We start from the raw sequence: 15,517 nt of genomic DNA on the forward strand, positions 1-15,517 counted from the left end.
CGAACAGCCTCTACTCAACATTTCGGAAGCAAAAACTGATAACTCCGCCCACGCGGCATCACTCAAGTTGTATTTACTTTCGAACTCCAACGTGGAGTGCTGAGGCGCAGATTTTATTTTATCAATAACGCACTTGTTTACGACATATTAATAGTTACTGATTTACGGCCACAGAAGGATTGTAAAAAAAACAATATATTATACGCCTTTCTCTTTTCTGAGGTAGGCAGAGGTGTTACATAGGGACATTTATTTCCTTTGCTTTATCCGTAACCACGTAATAGAAGACCCGTCTATTGTCTATTTTAGACACAATGAAAAGGATAGGCCATATTCCGAGCATAATTATAGTATTCAATTTGTTTATATAAAGTTTTATATTACAATTTAATTAAAGAGCTTTGCTTTATATTTTTTTATGCAACTATTTTAAAAATTACATTTGTTTTCAAGGGTTCCTTTAACTTATGAGCAAAAAATTTTATATATTTCTTGTGAGATTGTGTTCTGTAATATATTTTTTTATAATAAATGAACAATTTAGCGAATGAATGTATTGCTGGCGTCAAAACCAATATATAAAATGTCTTGTACTATTTATATTTTCGAATCAAGCATCAAGCGGCTTAACGGCTTTCTTAGCCATATGGTTTAAATTATTAATTTGTTGTATGATCCATATTACTTAGTTTACACATTATTATCTATGTAGGTACTGTAACCAACTTATCGTACGTGCCAAAAACTGTTCAAGTTATTAAAAGGCAATTTTACGAGATTAGATAAAACGTGTTCAGTGCACGGAACACTGCCCCAGATTCGACTTGGTTTGTAAAAGTTTTATTAATACAATTTACATTGACATAAAACTATTTTGCGAATTTTATCGCGGTTTTTCTAATATATTTTAATTTTATACATTATATTATAATTTTATACAGCTCTATTTCAATATCTAACATTCGCGTAAACATGAGAAATACTGAATACAATTTACATTTATATCAATAAAATATTTGCTGACGGAATCAGAAAAATAAAAATCTGATTATAATTTGGGGGATTAGATAACCTTTATCTTTTAGGTATTTAAAGATCCGTTCTTCGATGACATATTTTAAAGTTATGTTTGGTACAGCGTAAACTTAAAGCCGGTTGTAGACCAAGAATCGAGCTCAATTAGTTTAGCCTAGCTCACATAGCTGAGATATTTTTCATAGTGCTTTCCTTGTGCGCAGGCCGCGAACTATGAATACACGCACACACACTCACGCCTTTTGTCCCCAGAGGGGTAGGTAGAGGCGCAACTGGTGCACCCACTTTCCGCCACATGTCCGTCCCATGATGAGACAGGGGGCGAGCCCATCGCCAAATCGGGCACAAATTCCAGACTGCGGTCTAATACTGTGTAGAAAAACCCAATATCACTGCCCGACGCGAGTATCGAACCGGAGACCTCAGACCTGCAGTCGTACCGTAATATAACTACGCTGTCGAATCACTCAACTATAAAAACTAACCTATGCAATGTACTATGTGTAATTTACTCAGTATTTGGTTTGCAAACCACATTAACCCTAGAGAAGTCATAAGATTTTTTGTCGTAAACTTAATTCCAAATGGACCTCTTGCATAACGTAGTTAATTAGTGTACTTACCATAAGATCAGCGACTGCTAAATGCATCAAAAGCACGTCTAGCCGACTCGCGCGGCCTGCTCTCTTCCTCCTAACCAACTGAGACAGAACAGTCAAGTTTCCCGTAGCAGATACCACCATTAGCACACTATACACTACCATGGACACCATGTGACCATGGTTGAACCGCATGTCCAGAGGCAACTCATCGTAACTAGTATTTAAATGTGTCCAGTTCTTCTGAGAGGCCCCGCCAGGCCCCGAAACTTTGTCTTCTATATCCATTTTGATTTAACACATTTTTATTTTAAATTAATTTTATTTGAAGTTTTTGTCGAATTCATCTTGGATGTTTGGTGTCACTTCCTTTGCCTGTAACAAATAAAAAAGATTAGAAGTGTCTAAAAGTTTGAACAGTATTTTTTTATCTAACATTTAATTATAATATTTTTAAGAATATTTTGTACTTTTATGTCGAATTAAAGTCTGTCAAAGATAATAACAACACGATGAATTATACTTAAACAACTATCTTTTACTTTAATATTATTGTTCGCTTAAGACAGCTCAAAGGCGATTTTTAATCCTACGGGATCATGGAACCTAGCTATTAATAATAAATGTGCACATCACCGCAGCTCAAAGAAATCTAACTGTAGATTGAAAATATTAATTTACTTATGTCACTGCTGTTCATAACTAAATATGCTAAGACTAATATTGCCATCATTAGTTGTGGACTGACCGAATATAAACGTGAATCAATTGGACTATTTTTTCATACAACTGTTAATTTGCTTATCTTCTATTATATTTTATAAAACGCTTTTATCCGAAAATAGCACTCAGCCCTGAATAATGTAAGCAACAGTATTCCCATTTTTAATAAAACAGAACGCAAGAAAATATGTTCATAGACATCATCATATTATCATTTGACTTCGTATTTCATTTGTAAGATGCTTGAGTGTCGCTCAATGTGCCAGAATTTGTAAATGTTTTCTTTTGAACTTCATTAGTTAAGTAAATACGGCCATCGATGAATTTGTGCTTACTTTTATTTTATTTATAACGATCTCACGATACCCATACATTATACTATGTAGGTTCTATCTATATATTGACCCCCCCCCCTGTGAAATACCATTCCGAGATGAAAGTGCCAATGTATATTTTACCGGGATTTAAAGTAGCCTATTTATTACACGAGAATATTGTCTATCTATATGCTAATTTTCATGCAAATCCGTTTAGAAGTTTCTGCGTGTGGTTCTAACAAATATTCAAACTTCTTCACAAATTTTCTCATTCGTGTTAGCAAGAAGTCATATAAAAAGGTAAGTTCGTAAAATGTGCAATGGCTTCATCGTTTTATTCTTCTTGAAGATACCTTAAACTCATCTGTAAGTTGTATAAAAAATATTTCATTAATATTCTTAATACTTTTACTAATTTTATATTATATATACTTTAGAATATATGATAATACAAAATTAGAAAACGTTTCACAATAGACCTAATCTAATCTTACAATAATGCTAATCCAACTGGAATAGAAGGGGTGTTACCAATTAACTTTATCAATACATTTAAGGAACAGAAGGCCATTTAGTCTCAAGGCAAACCGCAGTTTCTGGATCAATGGGCTGTGAACGGAGTTGATTTCACTAACTAGAACAATATGGAGACCTGCAGTGGTCGGTCGCGTAAGTTTGGGGTAGCCTAGTTTAATTCTGTTTAGGTAGCTGGTGGTATCATTTCAGTTCGTGTTATAAATGGAAAAGTTAATGAAGCAGTGGCGAAAGGTGATATTTTCCGAAAGCGAACCCGACACAACAAATAGATACTAATATGCATAAATACGGTCTGCAATTCTTCGGATGATAATTAGATTCTACAGAAATTTTACTTAAAGGGAAGTCGGCAGGAATCGGGTTATATAGACTTTTAGCCACTGCTATCAAGATATTGGTTAGTAGTAAATATGAAAACCGCTTAGCGAATTGAAGATAAAATTTGCTAAACAGGGAGACTAAGTCCTGAATTAACATAAAGGCTATTTTTAGTTTCTAAAATGTGAATTATTCCGAAAATAGTTAAGAACAGGAGTAATGACAGATTATATATAGTCATATATTTTTAAATTGACTTACAACTAAAGTCAAGGCAGTCCCTGAAACTCCAGGAATAGCTAATAAATAAACACAGATTGTCCTCAATACAAGTGCTTCTTAACGTGAAGGGCTAACCTCATTGGATTTAGAGGGTTTGGTAATTAACGAAGAGGTCTCAGGGGAAATATCGTTCCCTTTTGACCAGCTGACCACTTCAGCCAAGGTCTACGTAATACGGGAACATATTAACTAAACTATGAATGTTTATGCATGAAGGAAGGAATACTACATAAAAAAAGCTTCGGTTGTCGGTTTTTAAGATGCAAAGGTAAAAATAAAAAATAAACCTCCTCAAATATTATTTTTTAAAGATGCAAATAATATGGTAATCGTCAAGTATAAATACATATAATATTTAATGATTTTTAGAGATCCCAAACTTTCGTGCTATTCCCTGATCCTGAATCCTTAAGCAGATAGTGCATTCATGATTATTTTTCTTATATTGTAGGTATTTATAAGCGGTGAATTGTAAGATGTAGCCTATTTTCCCGATAGTACGAGAGCTTCAGTAGTTCAAGATTAAAACTTCCATTCATATCCTGACTCTCTTCGAAGTCGAAGACAGCATCCTGGTTTTCAATAAACAAGGTTATCAAGACTACGGATAATTAATTGCTGTGATTGTCGTTCCTTGACAAGGGTCCAAATTGGAAGCAATTACACCAATTATTTACGAAATTCTGAATCGACAAACCTAATTACTGACCATTGTTTGTTTGATCAAAATTATATAATGCGTTTCGAAATTTTGCAAGACATGACGTAATGCTAGGAATTAAATGATTTAAACTTCCCACATCGTAAATAGTTGATGAACTTTGTTTTATAATGGATTTAAAAGCCAGGTATCATAATGAAACGACAATAGAAGAGATGATGGCTTTTTAAAAGTCGGATCTTATTCTTAAATAATTCGACAATTAGAAATCACTAATTACATTAATTACTGATTTAAAATGTTCATTAGTAATGGACTTCATTTACATGCAGACAATGTCGCCATTCGAAACATTTCTCTTAATTATTTCGGTTGCGTACTACATTAAGAGCAGTGTAAGTTACGTCTGAAATGTATTCTTTCTGTAATGGAGTCGATTTGTAAGGCTCGCAATTTACATTTTCCGAAATGAGACCGAGATCAGATAAATTAACTAATAAACATATCTTTTGTTCACTTTATTTTCTCTTGACGGCATTGATAGAAAAATAAACTTACTTATCGTTTATTGTAAGAATTATAATGATTAAAGTAGGTAGGTACTAAATAACATCTATTATTCACAAAACAGCAGAAGTATATTACTAAACTATATTTAACAATATTGGAACAGTCTTAATGTTTTATGGACCTATGATACCTAGCAGTGTTCGTATTTTTTCAATAAGTTTTATTTAGAAAATATTCTTAAATCTCCGAGATCTCTACAAATATTTAGTCAGATTCAAACAAAAACCACGTAACTTCTAGGAAAAATGTAAATAAATTTGCATGAAAACCTTCAAAATTAATCCTTCGAAGTTTAGACATATTACATGTATTTAACTTCGCCAATTTAGCCGCGGGTGGTGAAGTTTTAATCGTTGCGTGGTGACGTCACAGCCGAAGGCCAAGTTAAGGGTTTAGTATAAAAGCTTGAGTTCTTTGGAATAAATAAGAATAGATTGAATTAATGGGTTCGGCGCGCTTCAATAATGTGGGCATTCAAAGCATATTAAATAAATGAGTAGGGAAACAATTTTCCTAATATTTTATTGTTAAGATTTTTAACTTATTCAAATAAATATCTAGTATGGTGATATCTATGTTGTAAAGGCATCGTTTTCATAATTAATAAATAATATAAATTATTTTTCTGGTATTCAGGGACAGTGGAAAATTTAACAATCCGCCCGAAACTCTTAGGCATCTTACTCTGTTCACCACCTGGTGCAACTTACGAATTTTCCATATGACTATAATAAGACGGCGCGCAAACGTTGTCAACTTGTTGGTAAACTTCTGTAATAACCTTAGACCATCTAGAAAGGACGCGTTGTGCTTATTTCCACAAACATTAAATGTCACTTTCAATGTGACTACTTTATAAAAAGTGCCATACACGTACTATCCCGTTTTGTGCTGTTAAGAACGCACACATAAATAATTCTTAAACACTCGTCTGTTTTACGCACAGCACTATAGTTTTTATAAATGTGTGCACGAGCATTTGCTGTTTTCTTAAATTTGGTTTATATTTTTAGCAGATATGACAACCCCATCCTAACTTATTACAATGTAAATACATAATACTTCGGCAGAAAGGAAAGGTAATGCTAACTCGTCCTTTATATTGTCTAAAGTAATTATAGTTTCATAATAATGTAGTATTATTCAGCAAGTAGTACACAAAGTCGGCGCAACGTCTCAAGGTAAAGCCATGTACATGTTAGGATCGGATGGAAAGGAATTCTCTGACGAAGGACCCGCGGCCTTTACTGGAATACGGAAATGGGTCGACGTTAAAGCAATATTCCCGAGCCAAAGCAAAATAAACCTTGGAATATGTAAATCTTGTAACAAATTTTGCTACACAAACGATACATAATGATCCAATAGTAATGTCAGATAAAATTTTGTACATACAACACGAAAGAGTGGTTTGATCCGAATAGTAACACTTTGAATAAAAAGCGCCGGAAATGACAACCACTCGGCTGTCAGTGTATAAGGTCAGTAACTTGTTTTTAAGATCTCAACATATTACTATTATAAATAAATGAAATAATTTATTCGATACCATAAACTGTTATACATTATTTAGATTCAATCAATTTTTAATCCACCACCGTTTGGGAAAGCAGTTTCCACTAAAAAAGAACGGGCAAGAACTAGAGTTCTTGCCCGTTCTAAAAGAGCAACGCTCTAGCGTTGCTCTTTTCAAAACCAGTTAAAAGCTATAATAAAATAGGTTAGTAGTATAAAGTCGGTAGATAGCAATATATGATACAAAAAAAATAAATAATAATTTTAAAAGAAAACAAAATATATCTGCGGCGTCCTTTGTGAAATAACTTCGATTTCGCCATTTTGAATTTTTTCCATTTTATTTCATACATAACATGACGCATATTTTAACCTCACAAGCATTTTTATATTGTGTATTTTAAATTTTCTTTCTTCTATATGATGATCATTTGGATTATTAATAAATTGTAATTAGCTAAACTAACGCAATTTCGATAGTTCATTTACATTCCTATCTGCCCATCAAAACAATTCGCTGAATCCTGCCTCGACTCCAACAGCAACGTTACCTTCAACCCTTTAAATATATAATTTCAATAGACATTTTTAATTGAACCTATTAGGACCACAAATATTGGCAGAAAGGATTCGAAATTGTCCTCCATTTTGTTGATAAATATTTGTCCTGCAAGCGACGGCATTGAAACGGTTGTTAAGCCAATTTAATGTCACAAATAATTATACAAAATTTTGCCAATTAATTTTCTAAGTACATGCTTAACAAAGGGAGTTGACGTCAGTATTGAAATCGTTTTGAATGACGCGGAAATTTGTTTTCAGAAGGAAGTAGCAACAAAAAGTTAAAGATCGCATTTAAAGCAATTCGACTTTGACAAAGGAAAATTTTACAAAAATCTTTGCATGCCTCGGGGAAGGATGAACACACAAAATTGAATCGTCTGTGGATGTGATAACTAAGGTACTTGAAAGCAAGAATTGCAAAGTTTTATTAACAAAAAGGATTTTACTATATACATAGTAAAAAACAAACAATTATTTTGAATTATTATAGCAAAAAAAGGTTTTTAAAATACATGGGAAATCGAAACAAGATTTTAATTTGAAGCCGCGAGTCGGGATCCCGCAATATCTGGCAGATCTTTGGGTAGTTGATAAGATTTCAGCGAATCTTTTTCCCATCCTTTTAAGCCCATTGAAGCAAATTATTTCTTAGAAGAAGGGTGCCGTTGGTTTGATTGCGATCGGGATTTCGGTTTAAGTTAACATGCGTTTTGGGAAATAACAAAGTTATTACGTAAAGTTGTTTTGTTTGGAAGTAACCAATGTTTAGTTCGTCTACAGATACAATAAGTTTTTAAATAAGTCTACTTACAATATAAAGTAAAGAGGTCCTATGAATTTTGAATACATTTTAGGATTTTTTAACACCTGAAAACTACTTTTTTCACCATTTGCTATCAGGATCAGCAGAGATCGAAGCCGTGACATCTTTAATGGTTTAGCAGGCTTCTATTTTTAAACATACTGTTCAATATCTACTGATACAAAATTTGACCACATACTGGTATTAAAAATATGCAATCTCGGTGTTATTCTTAATATTTTTATGTTTATTCAGAGGCACAAGTACCTACACAATGATCCCACTTACGTCCAATTTCCTGAGCCAACTACGAACCACTTGAAACTCGGCTCCCAAAATACGACTCGGGGGCGGATCGTAGAAACCTATATATTCAAAAAGCGCTTTACAAAGAAAACCACCGCAGGTTAGGTAAAAGTTAGGAGGAGATCACGTAGCTTCCATATTTATATTTTGTGTCGACGCGTCTTCATATTATAAAGAAGTACCGTTTATCTTGTAGATTTTAATTAATTGTTTTATTTAAGTAGCGTGAATAAGGGACGAGAGAGAGGGAAGAGACGAATGTCCGGAAGTTCAAAACCCAAGGGCACACATCTCTGACTTTTCTAAGATTATGTGTGTATTCTTTATGAATTGTCGCTTGCTTTAACGGTGAAGGAAAACATCCTGAGAAAACCTTGCATACCAAAGAAATTTTCTGTGGGAATTTTGAGGGTGTGTGTAGTCTACCAATCTGCATTATGCCAGCGTGGTGGACTGAGGCCTGATCCCTCTCAGAAGTAGAGAATAGCCATACCCAGCAATGGGATATTATTATACAGGGTTGATATATTATTTTATAACAACACAGAAAACCATTTAAAGAGGCATAAAAATATATTTTATTTTATATGTATAAAAATTTGTTTTATATGTGTGGCAAAAATAATAAAAGATCTATACCGGCGTGTTAAGAACAATGTTACAGTATTATTCTTTGGAAAATATTAGAATTATTTACTTTTACAAGTTTGAAATAAAATGTTATTCTCAAGTTGTCAGAGATGACTTTATAATGGTTCGTAGTTCATGTATTTTTAATTCTATATTTGGCAATAGGTGGAAAATGATATGGGATATATGCTTTTATATATAATATTTAGATTAAGATTGTTCTAAAATGTATCTTAATATTTAACAGTTTACTGTGCCTACAAATAAAAAATTACATAGACGAATTACATTCAATCTACACACATTTGTGTTTTTAGTTTTTATACAAAAATAAATGTCTAAAGTTTAGAAACATAAATAGATTTCTTCATTTCTCTTTTTGTGGAAGACACGCATATCAACATTGTGTGCTATTTGCGTTTTATAATACCTGGAATTTATCGATATCTTCGAACAAACTTTTTCAAACAGAAGCCAAGCTAATAACTGTTGATAATATAGGTCAACCCAATAATTATATTTGGATTTTGTTTATCTCAATTAATAAGCCGCCTACATAACCATATTTTTGACTGTTATTCCAAATATCGGTTAATAAATTATTGGGTGGCATAAGCTTTCATGTCAAGGGCTTGTCCGAAAAGTTCCGATTCAATCATTTAATTACAATGTTGTCAATTACTTCGTTAGGCTGCGCTCGGGGATTTTCTTTAAATTTAGAAGCCATGGTATACGATTTTACATGTATATAGTTTTTAAACAGGGTAGTGAGAAAAATATTGGTATTGTAACATTTTTCTCTTCGAGACATAGGAAAAAAAAGAGAAATAATGTTTGAAATTTTAGTAAAGTTAGGATGATATTAAAAATATTAGTGTAAGGATTTTTGGTTAATTATTATACACAAAATGCTAATAAATTATATCGAAAAACAAAAAACAATATCAAAGCTTACTTAACTTGAGTAAAGTATGTTATAATAAATAGGCACATTGTAAAGAAATATTTATCCTTTGATGTAAAATATAAATTATATTAAATATCATGTATATTTTTCTAACATATACAATTGTACGATTTTATAATTAGTGCTACAAACAAATACGGTGAACTGGTGACACCCCACCACCCCTCCAAGGCCGATTTTTATTCCTTCCACTTTCTACCACTTTCTATTCCTTTCATTTAACGCAAGCAGTGCATCCCTCCTTTTGGTATCGTGACTTCTTCTAAAGATCACGTAAGACAAGTAACCTAGGTCGTCTGCCGGTCAATGTTCTTTATAATAACAGTTAATCACATTTTGAACTTTCCAGGTTCAATTGTATATGTCACCTTTGAATTAATTTAACACATAATCCTTGTAAAGGCTTATTTTATAATACCGGATCGATCAAGCAAATATTTAATGTTTAAAAATTGTATATAAATGTAATTTAAAGTCTAACAGAGAGGGTAATATAAAATATTGTATTTGTAGATTTACATTTCTTGAAACGTTTTCTTTAGAACGTATAGAATTGTCTAGCCTATTTGCAGCTAAAATATATAGTTAAAGTATTGATTAACTAATTACTATCTTCATTATCAATTCCTTATTGCTATATTCACCCTTTATTGGATAAGGATAAAACCCTTGAATTGTATTGGCTTGTTTACCCAGAAATGTATGACATAGCAGTATTTATCCAGCTTTAGATATCTGATCGTAGTTATTTCCATAATGTATATTTCGGGTCAGACCAAATAACTCACCGGGCTAAATGATTCTTCAATTTACTGACCAAAATCTCACTACACTGAACACTTTTGACGAAGGTCCAGGGTTACTAGGATTCCAACTCATATTTAAGGGCCCGAGAAGTCCCTATAAGAGTAGACCCTTATGCAAAGTAGTCAGACCTCGGAATTAAAAAGATTAATAATATCAGCCCTATATTATATACTTGCCCACTGCTGAGCACGGGCCTCCCCTGCTACTGAGAGGGATTAGGCCTTAGTCCACCACGCTGGCCTAATGCGGATTGGTAGACTTCACACACCTTCGAAATTCCTATAAAGAACTTCTCAGATGTGCAGGTTTCCTCACGATGTTTTCCTTCACCGTTAAACCGAACGATAAATTCACAAAGAATACACACATGATTTTTAGAAAAGTCCGAGGTGTGTGTCCTTGGTATTTAAATCTGCGGACATTCATCTTGGCAGTCCGTTCCACACCCAACTAGGCTATCGCCACTTTAAAAAAAATAGGTATATGTTAAATGGGTCATTAGTTTGAGGTAGGATGAAAACAATAATAATTTAAAGCCAATATATCCATCCCATTGTTGACTATGTGCAATACAGTAGCGCCTCCTACTATTTGCAGCTGTATCTAGACTCGGGGCTGATACTGAGCAGAAAATCTCAAATATCACTTTGCCCGACCCGGGATTCGAACCTAGGACGCCAGAGAGCTGCCGTACCGCGCATGCAGTACAACTACGCCACTGAGGCAGTTGCATTACTATACACCACCACAGAATTCGCCCATAACCTAAAAACAGTAGCGTACTTCAGTTGTATCTAATGAAAATTCAAATTGTGGTATCAAAGTTTCGTATCACATTCCACGCAGAATATCATCTCGTAATAAATATTCATAATCGAATATTCGAGAGGAATTTTGTGAGTTATTTCGCGATTTCTTTCGGGTGAGATGTTTCAAATTGCTTTACCTTCGCATATAATTTTTGTATTTAATATAACCGGGTACGTCTTTCGATCAATTTTATTTGTATTACATTTTTATGTCTAGATAGAATCTAAAATGGTGTCTAAAAGAATTCTAGTACAGTTTATTTTCTTTAATTAATACGTGTATTTAGTTACGTGACGTGGGAATAAAATATTATCTGATTTACGCACACACACACTTGCGCCTTTTATTCCCGAAGAGGCCCCTATTAGGCCATGTCGGGCACAAATTCCAGACTTCAGCATATTACTGAGTTTTCTACTCAGTAGCCCTATACAATTTTTTCCGTCTCGGAGATCGACGCCAAGACTACAGCACAGCCGTCGTACAGTATTACAACTACGCCACCGAGGTAATCATTGTGTTTTATTTTATTAATTCTTAAATATTAATGCCGGAAGGCCGCCAAATTATAGTAACTTCTCTCAAGATTATAGAATGTTACCGACAAGAGCGAGCACAATATCAAGTGCCTAATTAAGTCGTTTGTCTATAATATTAGTTTTAATAGAGCGTATAATGTTTGCAAATTAAATGCATCTCGACTCAGCGAATATATAATGAGATGCGAATGAATATGCAATTGCAAAACAGTTAACTTGTATACAAAGACCTTAGACCCTGTCTGCATTGAAACTGTTTAATTCAAAGAATAATATTCTCTAATGCGAAAAACATAAATGTTAATTTAGTTTGTTGACGAATGATACATTTTATAACTCATTCTTATCTGACAAATGACAATAAAATTAATTAGATAATTATGAATTGGTAAGTTGTGCATACTGTCGCCTAAATATAAAGCACTGTTATACGGAATAGTGAAATCAATTGTAAATTATTTTATATTATATTATAACATGAGAATGGCTGCGTGCCCAATGGAATTTAACTATTTAGATTCCGTTCAGACAGTGTCGACGTGTTACCGAGGAATACTACACTAGATACTATAAGCAACTGTCAGTGTAATAGTGATGTTGTGTTCTTCAACACATTGGCAGCATCTGCATGGCGCCCTGTGGGTTGTTTTTTTTAAATCGTTTCATTGACCACGACTTCATATATTATAAAAGATCCCCGTCGCGTCTGCCAGTCTGAACACAATTAACTGAAATACTACTTAGATAGTTTGAGATCGTGGGAAGGACATAGACTTTTATTTTCGGAAAAATTTATACCGGGACTTATAACCCGGCAAAAATTATTCACGCGGGTAAAGCTGCGAACTAAAGCTAGTATTTTATGTATCGATTGAAGAAGTCGTGGTGGAAATTTCATGTTTGTAAAAACTATAATTGCGATCGTAACCAACTATTTTGTTTTCTTAAGATGGGGGCTTAGGTCAGATAGTACAACGCTCGCTTAGGATGCAAGAGGCACCGAAATCGATATCTGGCGCCTCCAACATCTATCCATTTTGCATTTTTTTCTAACTAGCGATAATAAAGTAAGTTTATTATGTAGCTTCTACTTGCTTTTCAGAGCCTGTACTATATGACTTAAAGATAATACAATTATAAGACCTCCAATTGCAGAGATTAACATGTTTATATAAACAAACAGTCCCTTTAATCTACGTATTGAATAAACAACAAAACAAGATCACGTTTTACTACACATTTTAAACAGCTGTTTACTAATTTTATCATATAGCTATATTCACTATGCGTTATATTCCGTGGCATGCGAAGAATTAAAATTGCATTATCAAATTCATATGGGTTGTAGCGGAATGAGTTCATATTTGTCCTAAAATATCCCCGTCTGCTCTGTGAACCGTACCATGTCACGTACGAAACTAATTCCGGGTAAATAAAATTTGCTCGTTCGAGTCCGATAAAACAGTGTTTCGATGTAATATAGTTTCTAGGAATATTATATGTAATTCATTTTATATTAAACTACTGTCACTCTTTCCAGTTTATTAAAGAGTCTGTATACACAGGCCAGTTACTTAGAATGTAGAATAGGAAACACAAGAAGGTGAGAGTCGTCTAATTTTAATTGGTCAAGAGACCAACGTGTGAATCACGTGTTACTCTCTAGACCAATAAGAATGAAACGACACGGTAGTTCGTGTCGTTTTTTTTTTGAAAGAACATTTTAATGCAGTTACAGAGTGGAAAACCGAAATATTTACCATCATTCTAATTTCGCAGTCATTGCGGATGTTCAGTGACATGATCATACCGATTGCTTATTTCCTTGGGTTTTGGGATAAAATTATTAAGTTAATTTGTTTAAATTATGTTAAAACTTTGATCGATTCATCTGCACTTATAAATAAACTTGAATAAAGTGATAGAATAATTAATCTTAATTGATATTAAGTGATCCACGCCGGACTAAAGTTACGCAAGTGTTTGCACTGCATGCATCGTTATATTGATCTAAGGTTATCGATACTGACGTACATAGTGTATGAACGGACGCTGAGATCCGGCAAAGAGAATCTTCCCGTTGTGATTTGATTTGATCGGCTGTTGTCTAGATTTCATGTTGTCATAAAGCGGCAATAGCCTTGTGAGCGGAACATACCTCCGAGAAGATGTCCGCAGGTTCAAAACCCAAGGACACTTAAGACTATTTTAAAATTATGTGTATATACTTTGTGAATTATCTCTTGTTTAAACAGTGATGTAAAGCATCGTGAGAATACATACATGTCACCTGAGAACTTCTCTATAAGAATTTTGAGGGTATGTGAAATCTGCCAATTCGCACTAAGCCAACGAGGTGGGCTAATGTCTAATCTCTCTCAGTAGTAGACGAGAGTCGTGCCCAGTGGGACAGTATATAATACAGGACTGATATTATCACCTTGTCATACTTAAAATTAAAAAACGAATGTTTCAATCGACTGGTGACATTAGCATATTACTCGCCTTAATCACTATTCTTGTTTGTTGATCATAAACAGTAGCTGACGAGAGATGATTCTAATGTTTTTTTTTAATTGTAATTACCATCTACTCAAACAGCTTGAATTCATGACGCCCAAGGTCTAGTTTACCATCTAGTAGTACACTTTCTCTATTAAATTCTAAAACTTTTACAAGCGCCATACTTAGGAAGTAGTAAAATATAGGGCGAATAAAGTTACAAGATTATTACTATAAAAAACAAAAACACGCATTGTAATTAACGGGATTAGAATTTGTACCCAATACTGATATAGGATTGATCTCATCACACGTTGGCCACATCACATTAGCTGCGCCTTTGCTAACCCTTTTATGATAAAGGCGTGATGTTTTTGTTTACTGACATTTCGACATTGTTATCGTCTCGCGGGATCTCTGTATCGGTCAAATCTCGCAATTACCGACCCGCAGACTAGAGGTTATCCAGGGTTACCCGTCACCTGTCTTGCTGGACATCGTTAGCGTCACATCACGGGATAATTATGTGGGTAATGCGTAGTGTGTGGTGACCCTAACGTTCTGAAGGGGTTTTTCCAATATATAACCTCTACGTGGCATTCTGCTTCAAGATTGTGTGGGGTAGATTTTTGTTTGGCTGGCTAATTTTGGTGTTCGTTAATGGAATATCGCCTTACAGATTATTGTAACTCCATAAATATGTCCAATATTATGTAATATTTTACATGCGATAGTGTTTAAATAGCATCGGAAAAATATTTGACATGATTTAAGAGGTTATGGCATGCAAGTAACAAAAAGAGTAATTTTTTTTTGTGGGTCTCATTTTCCAGATTTCGAGTCCAGCATGTTAAGCTGTGAGCAAAAATATATAAAACACAAGTCAGATAGCGATAAATAATCATATTATCTTACTAAAATTATCAATGCGAACGTTAGAGAAAATTATTGTTTGTTAGAAGTAAACGCAAACACAACTCAACGTATTTGGATGAAATTTGGCATGGGTACACCATGTCCTGGATTAACACAC

At 33.8% G+C, this 15,517-nt stretch overlaps 1 protein-coding gene across 1 annotated transcript in view; it reads right to left on the bottom strand.

Moving 5' to 3' along the window:
* LOC115447347 (gonadotropin-releasing hormone receptor) overlaps positions 1–15,517 on the bottom strand; it is a 78,771-nt gene that overhangs the window by 18,407 nt on the left and 44,847 nt on the right. The window contains exon 2 of the mRNA XM_030174371.2: positions 1,659–2,009. Coding sequence (XP_030030231.1) covers positions 1,659–1,922 — 264 coding nt within the window. The 5' untranslated portion in view covers positions 1,923–2,009. The remainder of the gene's footprint in view (positions 1–1,658; positions 2,010–15,517) is intronic.

Source organism: Manduca sexta, chromosome 16, assembly GCF_014839805.1.
Source record: "Manduca sexta isolate Smith_Timp_Sample1 chromosome 16, JHU_Msex_v1.0, whole genome shotgun sequence".
NCBI classification, from domain to species: domain Eukaryota; kingdom Metazoa; phylum Arthropoda; class Insecta; order Lepidoptera; family Sphingidae; genus Manduca; species Manduca sexta.